Source organism: Lates calcarifer, linkage group LG4 (genome assembly GCF_001640805.2).
Source record: "Lates calcarifer isolate ASB-BC8 linkage group LG4, TLL_Latcal_v3, whole genome shotgun sequence".
Classification (NCBI taxonomy): Eukaryota; Metazoa; Chordata; class Actinopteri; family Centropomidae; genus Lates; species Lates calcarifer.
In genome coordinates, this window is record NC_066836.1 from 8,107,962 (window position 1) to 8,126,694 (window position 18,733).

The following is an 18,733-nucleotide window of genomic DNA, read 5'->3' on the forward strand; positions in this document are numbered from 1 at the left end:
GATGCATGACACCCATCAAGAGAGGCATAACAACTACAAAGATGCACAAAATAGCTATAAATAGACACCGAACAAACAACTAAGAGACACAAAATTATTAAATTGACACAAAATGACAACAGACACTAAACAACTTCAAAGAGAAGCAAAACTACCATCACAAAGTGACACAATGGGAACCATAGCAAGTACAAGGAGCCATAAAACAACTACAAAGAGATTCAGAATGACTACAAAGTAATGCTAAAACAACTACAATGTTTTGTATCAGTCGGGTCATTATTTAACACCATGTAACTTTTCTTAGCGCTCAGCGCTGATCAGTTATACTTCATGGGCCATTTATACGAACTGCAATTAATCCCAGCTCCTTGGGTCAGATCTCATGATGTTTTTTTAGAGGCATCATCGGTGCCGACAACTTTAATACATTCTTTAAATATTTTATGACACCAGTAATGCTATCTTTACGCTCAGTCCCAAAGTACATTTCTGCTTCTGCAGACACTTTCAAAAATACCAGTGTATGTTAGAAAAGATTTGTCACTAATCTGTTAAAGTATCCCAAAGCTTTAGAACTGAGCACAGCAAATATGTATATTTAGAGTGTTTATTTAGAGAAGTAATCAGCTTATAGTGTGTGCTGGGTGCTGAATAGCTTCCTTATTTGTGTGTGTTTGTTTGTTTGTTTACTAGGAGAAGCAGGATGAGGCACACTATCTGCGGGAGCACAGAGCAGAGCTCATTGAGGAACTGGCCAAAACTATTGTGCAAAAAGTAAGAAAAAAAAGATAGATTTTAATGATACATGTCTGAGCTACAAACACTCAGTCTCCATAGTAACAGATGTTTTATATTGTGTAATTAGGGTAATTTGCTGTGTGTGAAAAGCCATTGCATAACACTCAACTCTACACCCAGTGGGGTTTCCACTGTTGTTTTTCTGCAGGGTGTCCAGATTCATACCTCCTACAAATAATAAAGCAAATCCACTAATCTGCTCTGAATAAGGAAAAACATCCATTATTTGTGTTCTGTCTATGTCTGTGTGTGTGTGTGTGTGTGTGTAAGATCATTAATAGGAGGAAGACTTTGTCTGAGATGAGGGGAGAGTACAACCAGGACTGGGCCCTCCAGCAAAACATTGACCCCCATCATCATCAGTCCACCTGTGATCCAGCCTCCAGCTCCCTCAAACACCAACGAGGCCTCTGGGTAAAAAATAAAAAAGCGTTTACCTGCATCAGAAATCCTCTCAGCTGTACGGTGACACATGCTGACCTCTGCTGGTGTTTTTATTTCATTACTGGCATCCAGTGTTTCCCACAGAATGATTGTAGACACGCTGGAGCAGGTGACTGTGACACATAGTAACAGAAGTGTCATTTTTGTTTTCAACTTTAAACTCTTTAAATTTGTCTGATCTCTCTCCTCCTCAGAGGTCACACTCTGCCTTTTCACTGGTGGACAATGACTCTCCAGGTCTGATACAAGACTCTCCGCAGGCATTTAAGAACGAAGGCAGTGGGTCGACTCTTTCTGCCTGGAAGAGTGTAGACCGGCTGGACAACGCTGGTAAGATCATTGTTTAAACCTGCAGAACTTTATGTCAAATTCTAGCTGAGATCCCTAAATTTTTAAAGATACTACATATGTTGGGTTGAATTGTTGAGAAATGTGTATAGAATTTAGTATTTGTCATGTGTTTATCTCTTCACTCTTTGATGGCTGTCTACTGCGACAGCCACTTCTTATAATACAAGCCAGAGCTAATAATCATAACCACATCACACTTGTTATAGCCTCTTTACACTGGCTAGTATGTTTTAGAATTAGATCTCATTATGGCTCTTCGTGGCCTTGTTACTGGAGTATCTCCTTCCAAAATTTGCTCCTCCGATCCCAGTTTGTTTCACATGATATTAAGTGTATTATATATCATAGGTGTATATAGGTGTCATATGTTGTTATTTGGAAAAATATCACAATGCTGACATATTACTTAAAAAGTGAGTTTCATGTATGAATTCTGGGACAGTGCTAGAAACTTTAACTGTGGTCTTTGTCTTTTCCAAATTCTTGACTTGAAACTATAGGTGAGTACTAAAGGAGTCTTTGCAGTCACAGAATGAGAGATTCTACTTGAATTGTCCTTATTTTTAAAATATATTTTACTTTACTGGAAGAATGTAGAATGTAGCGAACTTTGTTACTTAGTGCTCCCCAAAATCTATATGAATCCATATGATAAAAACATCACATAGATTCAACAAAGAACTGGAACGAGCTGACAAAGAACATCTACAATATGTGATAATTTCATGGTGTGGAATAAATGATTTTTACAAAAGGAAATATAAAATATTTCCTTTTGAAATATGAAATATAAGTTCACCTAATCTAAGTAATGACTGAATGATAATATTCAGCTGATAGTAATTAAAAACATACACTGGCTTAAAGAGGTGTGATATAGGTATACGTTAAAAGTCTGCCAGCTCATACCTGCCTCCTCTGTGTTTGTTTTTGTTTGTTTATGTTGCATATGTAGGTGTGTCCTCGGTGCTGAAGAGCCCAGACGGGAACTGGATTGCCCTGCAGAGCGCCCAGCTGTCTCGTCCCAGCCTGCTGACCAAAAAGAAGAGCCGGGTCTACAGTGCCTTGGAGAGGGAGTCCGGAGTGGTGTCCGCCTACGAACGCATGGGCTCTGACAACAAAACCAAGCCTGAGCCCGACAGCTCCTGGGGCGCCGCCCTCCACGAGATCCACAGGATGATGACAGACTCTAACTTCAACCTGCAGGACGCTCAGGACACGATGTCGTCGGGCCGCCAAGGCAGCAGAGATAACATGCTGTCGGACTCTGAGGGGAACTGGAAGCCTAATAAACCTCTGTCTGCTCTTTTGAAAAGGAAGGTGCCCGCGGAGATCAGACGACCTTCGTCATCCCGAAGGACAAGTATCATTGATGTGAACTTTAATGTACAAGGAGCAGGAGAGGAGGAAGAGGAGGAAGAGGAGGAAGAGGAGGAAGAGGAGGAGGAGGAGGAGGAGGACGAGGAGGACAGTGTGGCCACTGAGCTGGAGACGGGAAAAGTCAGGATATCACAGAGGAAAAGGAAGAGTAAAAAGAAGCACATGGCTTCTTCTCCTGTGTCGGTAAGAAATAAATCAAATTAAATTACAAACTGATGAGATGAAATGAATCGCTTAATGATTAATTAATAATACATTTGATCATTCAAGAGGCAAATACTAAGAGCAGAGAAGAGCTTAATCAAAAAATAATGATTTCTATTAAAGTAGCTTTAAATAAATGTGAAATTTTGTTATTATAACATATTTAAAGGTTCATGAATGTCTGGATTACAGTTTTTGCCAAAATGACCATGAAAGGCTATTGAGTTGGACTTAATAGTTTAAGCTAGGTGAACCTAATAAATTGGTAACTGCATTAGAGGAGAGTGTGTGTAATTCACCACAGAAATACGTTTTTAACCTCCATGACTTCTTGCATTCACAGGATTTAAACAAAAAAGACAACCGATCCCAACTCGCTTCTGATGTTGTGACGCCCGAAACTTTGACCTGTGGAGCCACCACCCCCGGACCTTTTGGCCCCCAGAGTGACGCGACTGCACGCCGAGCCAATCAGATGAACGAGGATCTCACGTTAAAGCTCCAGCAGCTGGCCGGCCGAGTTTCTGACCCCGCCGTCAAAGAAGGACGCTCTGATGGTGATGGACAGAGGGAGGAAGGAGGGGAGGATGAAAGGTCGTGGAAGATGGAGATCAACTCGGGCGAGGGAAGAGTGGAGAATGAAAAGGAGGAGGAAGAGAGAGATGTCAAAGAGATGACATACAAACTGTTCAGGCTCATTGCACAGTCCAGAGTCACGTGCTTGTCCTCTACTGACGATGAGGGAGACAAAGTTGGCCAGAGTTCAGGAGAATGGGATGAAGATATGGAGGAAGACAATAAAGACCAAGAGGAGGAGCGGACAGAAGGACTCACCTATAAACTCAGTCGGCTGGAGAAAGAAGTCAGAGCTACACAGTTCTCATCCACAGAGGACGAGCTGGACAGAGTTGGCGTCGATGAGAAGAAGACAGAAGAAGAAGAGGAGGACGGGAGGAGCGAGGCACTGGCTGCGAAAGTGTGCAGATTAGCTAACCAAGTCGCCACCCAGTTTTCATCCACAGAGGACGAGCTGGACAGAGTGAGCAGAGGAGAGGACAGGGAGGAAGTGATAGACGACGAGGCGCTGTGGACATTACAGGCAGGAAAATCTGCTCAGGCCGCCCAGCTGCGCGATTTGGCCAGCCTAGTCAGCGCCTCTCAGTTTTCCTCCACTGAGGATGAGCTGGATAGAGTCGAGAAGAACGAGGGAGAGGGAGAGCAGGAGGAGGTAGAAGAAGGAGGGATGGAGATCAACGTTGAGATGCCAGAAGTGTGGGTGGGAGCGGCGGAGAGGAGCGAATCCTTCGGAGATTTGGACGTGAGGATGTTTGATCTGAGGGATGAAATTGAGGAAACAAAGACTGAGAGTTGTGATGACAAAGCAACAGCTATGAATGTTTTGGATGGTCAGACTGAGATGGAGGAAAGAGATGAAGAGATGAAGTTGAAATCAGTGGTGGAAGCAGAGAAAACGGAGGAGATAATGAGAGCGGAGCAAGAAAATCAGCCAGAGGCAAAGTGGCCAGACGAAAACGACAAGAGAGAGGACAGACAAAGAGAGGAAAAGTTTGAAGAAAGCAAAGAGGGCCAGGGGGAGTGGGAGGCAGCAGCACACAGCAAAGAGGAAGATGCAGAATCAGACAGAGGAGTCAGCAGCATGTTGACTTTAGAGGATACAAAGGTAGAAACATTAAAGGATAAAGCTGCAGAAAGTGAGAGACTAAACAGAGAGCTGAAGGACACAGAAACTGATGAGAGTGTTAAAACAGGGGGAGAAAATGGTTTCAAAGAAAAGCTTGATGATGTACAAAGTGCACATACATCAGAGGAGACAGGAAGTGAGGAAGAGTCTCAAAGTCGAGGCGACAACGTGAGGGCAGAGTCAGCTGTGAGCGAGGGAACAGGAGAAAATGTAACTGAGCAAACTGGAGGAGATACCTCCAGAGAAAAGGACCTGATGAGCAGAAATGAGCAGGAAGAATGCGAGAGAGATCTAGAGGAAAGAGGAGACTTAGCACTTGAGACGAATCAGACGTGTAAAAGAACAGAAGTGGATGTGGAGGAAGTTGAGGATGGAGGAAGAAAGATGGCGACCGAGCGGCCAGAGGCAGAGGAGGAGGGAGAGCAAAAAAGTGAAGAGGAAACTAAAGAAAAAAGTGCAGGCGACACGGAAAGGAGCGGCACATCTTCTCTTCAGGAGGGTTTACTGTCACCAGAGGAGATTCAGAATGTAAGCACCACAGCTCATTTTCTTCCTGATACTTTCCTTGAGTAACTTAGATGAGAGACGTCAATCTGTTTAACAATAACAATGTTGAGCCTGTTGCTGGAAAATATTCACTGCACTGCAACTAATTGCTTAACTATGTCTGCTAACTCTGCTAACTCCCACCACTCTGTCTGCCCTGCTTCCTCCCTTCTGTTTCTTCTCTTTTTTTCTGTGCGCTGTAGGGTAGTGACATGGAGCTTTACAAAACATTAGAGTTTATATCGACTCTTCTGGAGCAGGTGAGAGTGAACTTGTTTTCCTGTGGGAGCGAAACGTGGTGGAGAATGATGCAGATGATTGTTGCCAACCAAGATGCAGTTTTGCACTTTTTCTTCTCACTTTTCTTTCACGCAAAATCGTATCTAAGTTTTGTATTTTGATTTCGTTTTGCTTGTGTACTCATGTTGTGTGCTGATGTTGTACTTCTGTTAATGTGATGTTTTATCCACTGCAGATATGATAGAGGCTCCTCCTCCACTCAGCTGTGTAATCTGCTTTAATGTGTGTGTGTACTGCAGAGGTATTCAGCGGCGTCTCTGTGCAGCATCACCACTGAGGTGCTGAAGGTGCTCAACGCCACCGAGGAGCTGCTGCAGGGAGTGGAAGGAGGAGACGTCGCCCGACTCTCCCACACCTCACTGCCCCCCAACACTGACCCCAAGAAGCTGGATCAACAGTTCTCCAGACTGGAGGAGAATGTGAGTCTGGCTTTGTATCAGTTTTTTATACAATTTATTTACTGTGTACAGTCCAGTATATAGAAATTTTATTGTACTATTAAGATTACCATGAACATGACTAAGACACTGTATATTAGATACACTATGCTTCATTATTTCAGGCTTTCATTTTTGGACACATTAATTTTTTTCCTAGGAAAAAAGCTTGATCAGTTCACAAACCATCACATTAACTGATCATAAAGTAACAATAAATGTTAAAGGAGTCACCTTATATTCATTTCCAGGTTCACTTTGGGCAGTCTGCATGTTTTAAGGTGCAAAGATATTCACTTTTACTTCCTGTTGCATTGTTCTGCATGCTCTGTATCCAGCAGGTTGTTGATTCAGATATCAAAACAAAAGAGTTAAGTTCCCCTGCATTTAAGTAACTGTGAGGATGCAAAAATCAACGATATAACAAGGTATAAAAACAGGTTCATGCTAGATAATCACACTTGTTGTTTTGTTTGCTGCACTGGACGTATGCCGCAGGTGTACATGGCAGCTGGTTCGGTGTACAGTCTGGAGGCGGAGCTGAACGACCTCGAGGAGTGTGCCAGGGGAATCAACAGCTCTACGTCTGACATGGAGCTGTCCTTCCTGGAGGAGCAGGTGGCATCTGCAGCCGCCAAGGTCCAGGAGTCTGAACTACAGGTGGGTTGAAGCTGGACATGCACCAATAAATTTAGAGATGGAAGAAAACTGTCCACTGCTCAACATTAGACTTAAATACTTCACTGGGTTTGGCAGCTGTGTGATGATGATTTCTGCAGGCGATGCAAGAGGAGAGTTCCATGTTAGACCATTCCTATGGGATGTGTAGCTGTGCTTAGTAAACTTATTGGTAATTTGCCAGTGGAGTTTTGGACTGAAGGTGGTGCTAGAGGTTAGGACACCAAAGATGTATTCATTTATCGTCTCTGGAATGTGAATATCCACAACAGATTTTAATAAAATCTCAGCATCAGTTATTGAGTTCATTCTTGGGCACACAAGCTAATTTTTAATGAGATGTTGTGGAGTGTTGCTTATGAATTATATGACAACCTGACCAGAAGTTGTTGAGTTTTGAAGTAGAATTACCACGTTGCAGATGTATGCCTCTGCCAGTCAGTCCAGTTGTAGTTAATTAATGTGTAAACTCTCGAGATATGGCCCAAGACACGATTTGTCACAGTGACCTTTGACCACATACGGTGCTATGTGGTGCACACAGCCATGTCCTTTTTACAACACTGATTTTCCTAATGACATTGCTTTAAATAAAGAAGAATGTATTCTAAAATTCAAGTATCAGAAATAAGGTGATACTTTTTGAAAGCATGACACTGACTAGTGAGCAGTCAAAAAACGGCCACAACAACAGTCTGATGTTAATCAGAACTGATGATGATGATGCTGCTGCTGCATGTTGCTGTGCTGTATAACTTGTTTGTGTTGCTGCTGCAGATTTGGGACATCTCTGCAAGAATTGCTGCCTTGAAGAGTGCAGGCCTCAATGTGGACGTACACTCACGCCTCACTAAGACCAGGACCATTCCAGTTATGGTACAGTACCATCATTAAACATTTTATCACAGAGTGCTCAGAGAAGCCACCTGAACTTCATGTCAGACACCTTGTATACGAATGCATTTTTTTTTTTTTCACAGCCTGCCACCCTGGATTCATCAAGGCAACTGAGGAGGCGATTACCTGCACCACCAGTGAAAGGTAAGACTCACATTCTTTGACCAAATTCTATCAAGGACAATACAGATTTTTGTAAAAATGCATTTTGAAGTCAGTTAAATGTTTTGCAGACATTAATACATATTGTTCTTTTCTACATTGTTCATTTTTTTTCTCAGAAGACAAAGAAACCTAAATCACCGGCCCAGGACCGCTGCAGTACCTCCAACACAGCAGTGCCTTAACCCTGTGACTCTGCAGCCTACAGGCCAGTCTTAAAAGATCCATTTTGCCTTAATTTCATCCTTCACTAAACATGCCTCAAATAATATGGGACACAAGTACTGTATGTAGATTTTGTGTAGATGTGCTACGTGTATATCAATGATAGAGCAGGAAATTACTGATTCTAGTATCATGTTGTCAGAAATGTACAGAAGATAAAAGACTTTATTTTAAGATCGAAGACAAGAACAGTTTTGAAATTTTGTCAGCATTGATCAAATGTATGTAGACAAAGCAGGTGAATCCTCAGCTGACTAAATGTCAGAACAAAAAATCTAACATTTGAGTTTTAAAACTTTAAACTTTAAAACGACTTCCAAACAAGTAGATAATTCTGGTGAAATTATTATATTACACAGTATGTGTAAAAAGAATGAATAATTGTTTTTATAGATTTCATTTTAACACCATTAGTTGTACATTTAACTCACTAATGAGTAAAGCTACACAGCAGTACAGTCAGTTACTGGATAAAACCTGCAATTTACACTGTTTTTAAAATAATATAAATATACAGATCACACATACATGGGAACAATTATAGCATGTTAGAAAATTGTTGTTAGACTGTATCATGTCTATAATGAATACTATAAACCTGTATTTTCCATGGTTGTGGATGTCGTAGTGTACATATTTGAACAGCAAAGCAATCAGTAAATGTTGTTTTCTGCCTTCATTTTTAAAGTACTGAAAATAAAAAAAGAAGTTGCAAACAGCAGTGAAAACAGTCTGCGCCCTGTTTGGGTGGTGGTGCAATGGTGAGGAATTTATACTGTATTTTTGAGATGAGGAAATGACACCCAAATATGACATTCCTCCTTGTGAAGTAGGTGTGGGAAGGAAAAATATCGTCCGCCTTTGACAGAAAAGATCTCAGAGTGTCGCACAGAGCGAGAGGTGATGCTGCAGTAAACACGAGTGAATGACCTGAGCAAGGTAAAAACAAGTTTTTATCCGAGTACTTTCTTCCTTTATGTGTGAAAACAGTTCTGTGGTTCACCAAACTGTTACATTAAATAATCTGTAGACAGAAGTTCCTCAGAGTTTTGACATTTTCCTCTCTGAATGCTCAAATTCTGTCCTTGAAGTAAACTTGAGCAGCAGCTAAATTGAAAAATGTTAACAGCATTCAAAGAAGGAATGCAAACTCACATAGAGAACCAGCTCCATCCCCCCCAAAGCCTTCTGGGATATGTAGTTTTGGTCAGGAGCTCTCAGAGACTAGGAAGCGCTCCCTCTGATCAGGAACTATGAATCCCTCTTTCTGTTCGCTCTCTCGTCGGTCTGACATGACAAAAGACTGTTTGGGGTCAATGACCAACGTGCCGTCTTTGTCCTGACCGGCAGCCTCCACCTCGGCGTACGAAGGGCGACCAGACCTCCGTCTGAATTTCATGATTGGCCAGTGGGTCGGCCGCCGCTGTGGGGAGATTAACAGCAAATTAATACACAAGTGGGACTGCAAAAGGAAAATTTGTATCCAGGGGCTGATAAAATACATTTGTAGGCTAGGGTAGAAGGAGATGAGTTAAACAGCTCTCTTTACATTCACATGCAGTTCAGCTCTTTAGTCTGAGGGGCCAAATCAGGTGAATAGGGTGGGTGTCGGACAACATTGGCCTTCGCGCATTTATCCACCAAATCTGGATTTGAACTCGTCCAGCACCTCCCCTGTTCACCTGATGTGCCACCATTTTCTCTGATGAGTTGACCTGCATGTGTATGGAACAAAAGCTGTTTAACTTAAGACAAGAATGACTGCTTCACAGTCGTATGCCTCTATCAGTCAGTGTAGTTGCAGTTAATTGGTGTGTGAATTCTTAAGTTACGGCCAAATTATAGTAGGGAAACCATGGTGCCAAAAGCAAAACTGATTAGCAATCGAGTATTGATACCATGGAAAATTAGGACCTCAGTTGTTCAACATGTGACGTACAGAGGTAAACAGCAGCTGTGTGTCACTGACCTCCATGAAGAAGAGGCTTGCACTGGAAGTGGGGTGGTTGTACATGTAAACAGACAGGAGGACAGCTGCTGCCATGATGACCATCACCACGATGACGCCCGCCAGGAGACCGATCTGCAGCCGCTCATTACTCTCTCCTGTGTCTGTGTTCTCCTTGTCTCGTGCTGTACAGAGGCGAAGACGACACGCGGTGAGTCAGATTCAAATATACTGACAGCTGTACTGAAAGTTTTGTGTAGCGATAATGTAATCTCTGTCAAAAATTTCTATACAGATCAGTGCGGTGGCCCCGATAGTTTGATGATTGCAACTACAGAAAACACAGTAAAGTAAAGTAGATAATGAATGACTTACGTGTTTCATTGATATGCAAGGAGATCTTTGTGTCATCTAGAAAAAACAAAACAAATGTAAAACATTTCTTGAGTACTTGTTATTGTTTTAGTTTTTAAAATCAGTGATTTTGTATTAACTTTTTTGAGTTGTTAACGTACTTGACTTCAGGTAAAATCTAATGTAAACAGCACATCCTGTTGCTCCTCACATGCACCAGTAACAGTGAACAATTAAACCAAGTTTCAGTTTTTCCATTTTTGAAGACCTTCAGTTACTTTTTACTTAATAATAAAAATCAAGTGCCTTTCATTCTACTTTTGTAAAAGCAGTAAAATAACTACTGTAGTTTTCAAAATCCTTGAAAACTCTAAAGCATTCTATTAAAATGGCTTAATTATTATGGCATGGTCACAAAATAATAAAGGCATTTTTAATCATTTTTAAAGAGAGTGCCTTAGAGTTGATGTCTACATTTATCCCATTCAGGAAGCAAACAAACTCAGTTTGAATCAGTTTTCGAGTAGGGCGCTGTAGTCTTCTCTATTTTTGTTTTTTTTTTTACAAACAATGGCCACTACAGCCAAAAATAACAGCCCTCCCATACTCTGACCAGGCCACAGAGTGATACACATATATTGAGTCATCCTTCAGTAGCTGAGGACACTATGCAGTATTTAACATGGCGCTGTATACGCTCAGCTATGAGCTGACAGAGGCCTGGGAAATAGCTGACCACTTGACCCTCACACTGTCAGAGCTTACAGAACACACTGGGCGTGGATACTGTGCAATGACAACAAACATTAATTCATCAGATGGTCGTGACGCATGTGCTGCTCTGAGCTGTGATCTGTCTCAAAGGAGACAGGACTTTGTAGCTTTAGTATGAATAAAATAAGATGTGGACTTCACTACAGATGATTTGAAAGACTTTTGTCAGTTTTACCTTCTGCAGGTTTGCTGGTAGGAGGCTGTGGAGTGGACGTTATTTTTCTGCTTGTGCTGCTGTGGGTTGAGGGGTTAGTGACTGTGGACATCCTGCTGAGGGAGGTGGAGGTCATGCTGGAGGTCCTCTGCTGTGCTGTGGTAGCTGTGACAGGAGTGGTCGTATGCGTCAGGTGGGGAGATGTGGTGTTTGAGACCTCTGTTATCCGGAGACACCTGGGATCCCGTCTCTGAACAAAGAAAACATCAGTATCAGCTTCTTTTGTGCAGAAAGACAGAAATGTCATTAAATTCTATGTTGATTAAACTTTCAAGTAGTTTACTGAATTGCAAAAATAACGAGCACCTCCTCCGGGCAGCCGAGGTCAACCCAGTCTTGCCGATTCCGATCAAAGCCACTTGAGCACCTGAGATAGGGTTAGGACTGTAATTACTATTCATACTTCAATGAAGAAGGCAGCATGTAGAAAAATTTTGTCATCTAAATTCAAACCTTTAGTGTTAAAATACATTATGTATTTAATGTCATTGCCGGTGACGCCATGCTGTCTTTGTATATTTGTGTATTTTAATGGATTCAGAAGCATTTACTCATTAAATTACATTTTCAAGGAATGTGAAACCTTCTCAGTGGTATGTGCTCTCTGTGTGCTTTTCCAGTTTACCTTTGTAGCCGACTGCACCAGCTGCAGTTAAAGCCAATCTGAGAAGTGACACATGGACCACAGCTGGAGAACTGGAGACATGCTGAGAATGAGAGAATAAACAGTGAAGAGGTAGGAGGAAGAGACGGCTTTCGCCTCTGAAAATAAAACCTGAATCCATTTTTAAAGTGTTTTGCAGGGAAGGGAAAACTTGCAACAGTTACTATTACCAGTTTCTATAAACTTGCTAGTTTTAGTTAGTAATTTTTAGTACAGTAAACTGTGGCTTTTTAAAATAGGTAAAACAATGACTTAATAATGGAACATTATGAGGTTAGTATTTATGAAGAGGGAAACAGTGTGCTTTTAAGTGGATCAACTTACTAGGCAGAGGTAGCATCTCCACAGCTGTAGAGTTGGAGATTTTGGACTTCAGGATGTCGACTTTGTGATACTCATAAATAGTTCTCCGGCGAACATCTGGAACATGTCAGTAAAGATATTATGTTTTCAGTTATTGGTGATATCTGACATTTTGTTGGCTGCTAAAAAATATAGTAAGAAATCTGCCACTTACTTGGGATCTGCTCGATCTCATGAAGCACAACAAAAGCATCCGATAAGCCCACTTTGACAGGATGATTCTCAGTACTGATTTCACTGATGTCAACGGGAATCTACGAGAGACAAAGAAAGAGCTGGTAAAATGAATTTTGTATTAAAAGAAAACCCTGAGAAAGAGAAGAAATGTCACCTCTTTGTATGCAAAGACAATCCGTCCATTGCTGTGCAGAACAGTCTGGAAGGTGAACGCTCCCACAGAGACGTCCTGGAGGTGAATCTGGTTCCACTGAACCACTAGTGCAGTTCCTAAAGGGTAGACGTGAACACATGCACAACCGTGCACACATATTTCATAAAAATATTATACAGCGGACCAACAATTAATGATATTGGAATTATGGTGATGTAAACTCTCTGTCTCTTTTACCATTATCACAGTAAAACACAGTCGAGTTTTTGGAAAGGCTTGGGTCAAAGTTAGCCATCAGAGGGGCGATGTACTGAGTAGCTGTGAGCATCCGGTGGATTATATCCCCAGTGTAAATGAAACCTGCAAGAGACAAACATGCAGAGGTTGCCATCAGTCAGCTGTAGGGAATCCAGGAAGAATTCACAATATTTAATCATGGTCAACCTATGAGACAAAGGGCCCCTCCCTCCTGCCTACCAGATCTCCCACTCAGCCCCCGCAGGCATATTTAACTTCACTCTACTACAAAATTCATTCTAATTCATATAATGTAGCTCTATACTGAACGATTATGGGATACGATTACCATCATAGTGATTTCACACTATGACGGTTTTGCACTGACATTTTTAATCACATACCACAATGTTTTAGTGACATACTGACATTTTTTTATGACATACTATACGATGATGTTTTTTATGGCACGCTACACTGACATTTTTACTCTAATTTGACATTTTTTCTGACATGAAATAAAAAAGTCATAAGTTTTTTATGACATATTATATTTGATGATTTTTTTATACTGTGACATATTACATGAGGGTTGGGGTCAGTTTAGGGTTGGAGTTGAAATCAGGGTCAGGGCTGGGGTTGGAAACTGAATGTCCTCGGGCTAAAACTGAACCACCTTCTTTTTTATGTCATACTATACTATAACATTTTGACCATCTCTAGCATATATGTATGATATATCATACCATGACATTTTTGACCCCTGACCTTGGCCCTGATCCTAACCCTACCTGTACTGAATGTCCTCTGGGTAAAACTGAACCTCCTCAGGCTTAAACTGCTTGTCCTCTCGCTAAAACTAAATGTCCACGGGATAAAACGGATAGTCAATTCTGAGCTAGACTCACCTCCAGTTGCCACTGTGATTTCTTTTAGTGTATGTCCGTAGAAAGGAAAGTCAAAGGAAAGATTCACTCTCTGGAAGCAAACATAGGCAAATATGTATATTAAAAATGGTCCAGAACCATTGGTTACATACACCAATAATGTAAACACTTTAAATAAAGCTTTACTTCTTTTGTTCTAACATGATACATTCTTACTCAAGTAAGTCCCAGTAAATTAAAGTCCAATGACAGCTGCCTTCTAAATGTCCTCTATAGCCGATGGTTAATTTGCATAAAAGACTGATTGTCCCATTTATTCCCAGAGACTGATTTCATACCTCAGCCTGTCTGTGGGCGCTGGACAGGAAGCCACAGACCTTCCACTCATCCTCCTCCATCGTGTCAGTGTTCACCCACAGCTCTTTACTGGCTGTGTCTCCAGTACCGTAGATTTTAGATGTGTAGTAGGCGTGATCAATGTCCTGTCCAAAAATATGGGCATTCAAATCCATTAAACATACACTATGTATTCCCATTTCTCCCTCTGTCTTTTACTTTGTTTGCTAGGTCTCCATAGTACACCCGATTCACAGTAGATCCCAAAAATGTATTTTATTTTACATTATCCAAATCTCATTACCTTTCAGAAAATGAACTTTTAGCTGTTATACTTTATAGTGCTCAGAGCAGCAGGCATACATAAATAAGGATTTAACAATATGCCAAATATTTACATACTACTAAATACTTATTTAGTCATCATCATACATCTGAGACTTTACAATCCACAAACAATTTAGTAACAACTGAAATCCCTTTTTCCTTTTCTAAAAATAAGATTATGTCCTGGTTTCAGAATAATTTTTCCTCCATGAGTTATGAAACGTGTATGCAGTGTTTGTTTGTTACAGTCTAACTCCCCCACTTTCCAACAGCTGCTTCTCAAATTATGTCCCCAACTAATACCACTGAAAGTTCAAATTCCCATCTTTTCCTCCATCTCATAAACATTTTCTTGGCTGTGGAATGAGCTTACCACAATCTGTGTAGAGTTGTCGTGTTGCTCCTCCATCAGCAGGTCTGGATCCAACTCCTCTGGTTGGTGCTGGTCTCTGTAGTGGCCCCTCTTATCTGCAACCCACCTAGGGGCCCCAGACCTGGGCCTGGACACCGATCTCCTCTCCCTGGGCTTGTGACTCCCAACGTTTACATGCAGCCTTCCTTCTGGAGAAGGCAGCCCCTGCATGTTGGTACGGCAGACTCCTTAGGACACAAAGACGATGGAGCGGGAGGTAAGTTACTGCTGCGATTCCTTTTTAAAAAAATTTTATTTAAGAGGAGATTATTATACAAACACTAAAATTAAAATGCAGAGATGTGAGTTGCTGATGATATTGAGGCAGTTTATAGCACTTTTAATACAAACATAGGTTCAACACATTTTTTATATTCAAGGTAAAATAATTAGTTTTTTGTTTTTTTTTACAAATTTGACTGTTATGCCATTAATGAATTCACTGATAAACTGATCAACATGAGAATTATCTACAGTATTTTGTTATGAACATAAAGATAAAACAAAGGAAAAAAAATAACAAAAGAAAACTAGGCAACCACAGCTCTCGTGGACTTAAAAGTTTGACCACAACTAAGCCTAAACACACTCAGCCAACATTTCCTCAAAGTTCCTGAATCAACACTCAGACCCAAAACAAATCCATAAAATCTAAATATTAAACTCTCACATAAAAAATAAAAACCATTAAGAAGAAAAACCACAAGGCAACTCATAAACCCAAACAAAATAGCATAACTCAGTATTCTGCAAATCAAAAAATTCTCAACTGCCAAACATTTCCTTGTTCCAGATTCTTAAAGTCATTGACAATTTAATATCTTTAACAGAGGACAAAACAGCGTTTCCTCAGGCGCTGGGAAATCGTGTTTAATATTTCCTGGTCCTTGATGACCCCCTAACAAGCACCACTCCACTGGTGGGTCAGTATTACAAACGCGGCCAAACATCACTCAATCCCACTGGAATTCTTATCTGTAAATGTCATTTACACTCATCTGGCAGTTTATTAGGTACACCTAGCCAAACTTAATGCAGTCTTATGCAACAGACTTGCAAAAACCCTACTTTCACACCGCTTATAATGTCGTATTTTTTTCTTTAAAATGTTTTGGTTTAATTTTTGGTAATTTTGGAGGATGTAAATTACAATGTTGTTTAACTGTGTTGCATTTTAGTTTGAGATGTTTACATGAACAAAATTATAGAGACATCTCTTACTATAATGCAAAACAGTTCAACAGAACCACAATCTACAGCCTTGCAGCATACCTTTTTTAACATCTCAAACACCAGTAAACTGACCCCTGCGTCTTCTTCTCACATGCAACAGGACATAAACAATCCCTCAGCGTGCGCCATGTGGCAACCATGCACGGCATCCTGCCCCTCCAGTGACAACAGTGCCGTCCTGGCTTCTCCCTTCACAGCAGACGGTGAAAGCATGCTCGACATTCTTCACACCAGCAGCGCCAGGACCAGGCATGTGAGGCTGGACAGCAGTGGGTGTTGTGTCTATATTTCTGTCACATTGTGGCCCTGTGGCTCCAGAGGCCTCATAACCCTCCACCTATGTGTTGGTGTGACATGCTACATAATTTCTAGTGGTGCAGATGTCAACAGGACAGGGCAGTTTTATAGGTAACAAAGGACAGTACCTATATCAAACAATTATAGTGACTGCTACTGCCACTGAGCGGCTGCTACAATGTAGGATTTAGTTGAAATACCCAGTTTGTAGATCAACAAAAGTCACATTCATCAAAGTTCAGTACAGCTTACCAGTTGTGTTTGCATAATAGTCCCATGTTGCCTTCTGATTTAAGATGTTGCACTGAGAATAGAAAACCACAAACACTTCCTCTCAAAGCAGCAGCAACACACCTGAACCTGACTACACCTTCAATTAGTTTCCCTCAGCGCCCTCAAAATAACAATTCTCCACCTGCTGGTTGGAGGTATAACAAACACAGACTACAAGTAAATATAATGATGGTAAAATGTAGATATGAAATATGACGAAAATTACTAAAATTTTACGGAATCCCCGCGCGAATGACATAAAATGACGCATATTACCTAAGTTACGGTTAGTTAGCTAGTTAGTGTACTGCCTTAAATGGATGGTAATTAAATTATATCTAAGAACTTAACGCGAATAAATAAAAACAATAGGCACAAATATTTTTTTAGACAGTTTATATTGTTACACTTTATATAGTGTAGCGCAAACTGACCTATAGTTTCTAACGTTTGCCAACAAACAACGCACGTTATTTGCGTATTCAACATATTTTTTATGACTTACCACTGGCAGGTTTTAGTTTCATGAAGCTTATTTGAAACTGGAAGACAATGACCAATCCTGTAATGAGATGAACTGTCTTTGTCACGGTCACCGCCATTCTTCCTCTAACTTCGTGAAACAGCTTCAATTCGCAAAGTAACTCACGAATAAGCGCAATGAGAATTTGCGCTAGTTATAGTGACCAGGACCATCCAACCTCTCAATGCTAGTAGCTGTCCAGAGACAAAAAAGTACTGTAATTACTGAAATAGCCTAACGTAAAGTTTCTCGGTTAACCTCCACGTTCAACTTTTAAATTGTCCGCAAACATAACTGTGCACTAGTCCGGTCCTCAGCGGAATGAAACAGTACTGTTGATGAGAGCCTGTGCCAGCATGAGCGGTGCTTTCAAGTGCTGTCGTAATAGTCAACATAATAAGCACAAACGCGGAATACATATAATGTAAACACACAATAAAAGAATAACTAGCACACATCAAATAAATGTGCTGAAAACTTGGAGAAAATATAATAAAGTTAAGTGTTGTCACTCTTTCAAATTTCACACCTCAATGTTTGGTTCAAGAAGGAAGTGAAGGCAGCAGAAATCCCTAATATAATTCCAGTTTTTCACCACTAGATGTCGCTGGAGTATGGTTAATAATACCTCAGTGTAATGATATACAGTTGAGACTCTGAATATCCTACTTTTGGGATAGCGTATATTAACATGCAAAAGTGCGCCACAGTCACAATAGATCTATAAAACCAGACACGTATTAAGCCATTACATGAATAACATATGCTATATTTTATATACTATATTGCTTATTGGTATATTGTTACTATTACTATATATTATGGTAAATTGCTCAATTAAAATAGCATACAGTCTTTAAAAAGAGGTGAAAAAACAATTTTGTTGTTGAGGATTTTATAGTTAAATAAATATTAGCAGACTGAAAATGGTTGTACTTGCTTGAGAATAGCTTATAAATTGTATTTTTTTAAAGATTCATTTTCTAATTTTCATCCATTTTGTTATTTATGTAGATTTCTTTGTCTTGCTAATTCGTGTTAACTGATTTGGAGGGGAGTATTATAATAAAGCCTCATCTTAAATTATTATAGGTTATTTGTTGGTTTTAAATTGTAAAATTAATCTGAATCTGCAGAGTAACTGCTAACTAAATTTATCCAGTGACTGTGGGATAGTAAAAAAAAAAATGTAATATTTGTGTCTGACCTAGTTGAGTACAAGTGCAATCCCTCTAAACCCACAGAGAAGAATCCAGTTTGACATTATTTTCATGAAAACACAGCTAAAGCCTGATGTGGCAATGCCTCCGAGGTAAATATTTTAAGGTGTCAGTCCTTGCCAACATCGAAACAGGACACCAACAACACACTTAAATTTTAGTTCTGGTGCAGCAGTGGTTGACAAATCTGAGGTACTGCCTGGAAAGAAAGTA

General features: G+C 40.5%; 2 protein-coding genes across 5 annotated transcripts in view; one reads left to right on the plus strand and one right to left on the minus strand.

The window, feature by feature from the left end:
• Nucleotides 1–8,845, plus strand: part of myripa (myosin VIIA and Rab interacting protein a) — a 28,019-nt gene extending 19,174 nt beyond the window's left edge. Inside the window, exons 7-17 of one of the 3 annotated variants that reach the window (XM_018677804.2) lie at nt 697–777; nt 1,072–1,215; nt 1,440–1,575; nt 2,552–3,159; nt 3,524–5,410; nt 5,632–5,688; nt 5,968–6,147; nt 6,664–6,825; nt 7,621–7,719; nt 7,824–7,884; nt 8,025–8,845. In XM_018677804.2, coding sequence (XP_018533320.1) covers nt 697–777; nt 1,072–1,215; nt 1,440–1,575; nt 2,552–3,159; nt 3,524–5,410; nt 5,632–5,688; nt 5,968–6,147; nt 6,664–6,825; nt 7,621–7,719; nt 7,824–7,884; nt 8,025–8,038 — 3,429 coding nt within the window. In that variant the 3' untranslated portion in view covers nt 8,039–8,845. Of the gene's footprint in view, nt 1–696; nt 778–1,071; nt 1,216–1,439; nt 1,576–2,551; nt 3,160–3,523; nt 5,411–5,631; nt 5,689–5,967; nt 6,148–6,663; nt 6,826–7,620; nt 7,720–7,823; nt 7,885–8,021 lie in introns of all 3 variants that reach the window. The other 2 variants (XM_018677802.2, XM_018677806.2) reach the window with 2 other exon arrangements.
• A 132-nt stretch (nt 8,846–8,977) lies between these two features.
• plxdc2a (plexin domain containing 2a) lies at nt 8,978–18,724 on the minus strand. Of its 2 annotated transcripts, none has more exons than XM_018677808.2 (14): nt 17,283–18,724; nt 14,936–15,162; nt 14,238–14,381; nt 13,921–13,990; nt 13,013–13,135; nt 12,776–12,891; nt 12,599–12,698; nt 12,406–12,501; nt 12,043–12,124; nt 11,724–11,784; nt 11,379–11,607; nt 10,451–10,486; nt 10,097–10,260; nt 8,978–9,550 (listed from the first exon to the last, which is right to left on the minus strand). In XM_018677808.2, the coding sequence occupies exons 1-14, from the start codon at nt 17,377–17,379 to the stop codon at nt 9,335–9,337; spliced, it is 1,761 nt and encodes a 586-aa protein (XP_018533324.1). In that variant the 5' UTR covers nt 17,380–18,724; the 3' UTR covers nt 8,978–9,334. The 2 variants fall into 2 exon arrangements, with proteins under 2 accessions (XP_018533324.1, XP_018533325.1); XM_018677809.2 differs by having other exon boundaries at nt 16,757–18,724.
• Between the last annotated feature and the right edge of the window lie 9 nt (nt 18,725–18,733).

Excerpts from the sequence above, each read along its gene's own strand:
- plxdc2a (XM_018677808.2), bottom strand. The coding sequence starts at position 17,379 with ATGGCGGTGACCGTGACAAAGACAGTTCATCTCATTACAGGATTGGTC. Across the intron at positions 11,785-12,042 it reads TGGTGCAGTCGGCTACAAAG|GTGCTCAAGTGGCTTTGATC; the intron begins GTAAACTGGAAA and ends ACCCTATCTCAG. Across the intron at positions 11,608-11,723 it reads ACCTCGGCTGCCCGGAGGAG|AGACGGGATCCCAGGTGTCT; the intron begins GTGCTCGTTATT and ends TTCTTTGTTCAG.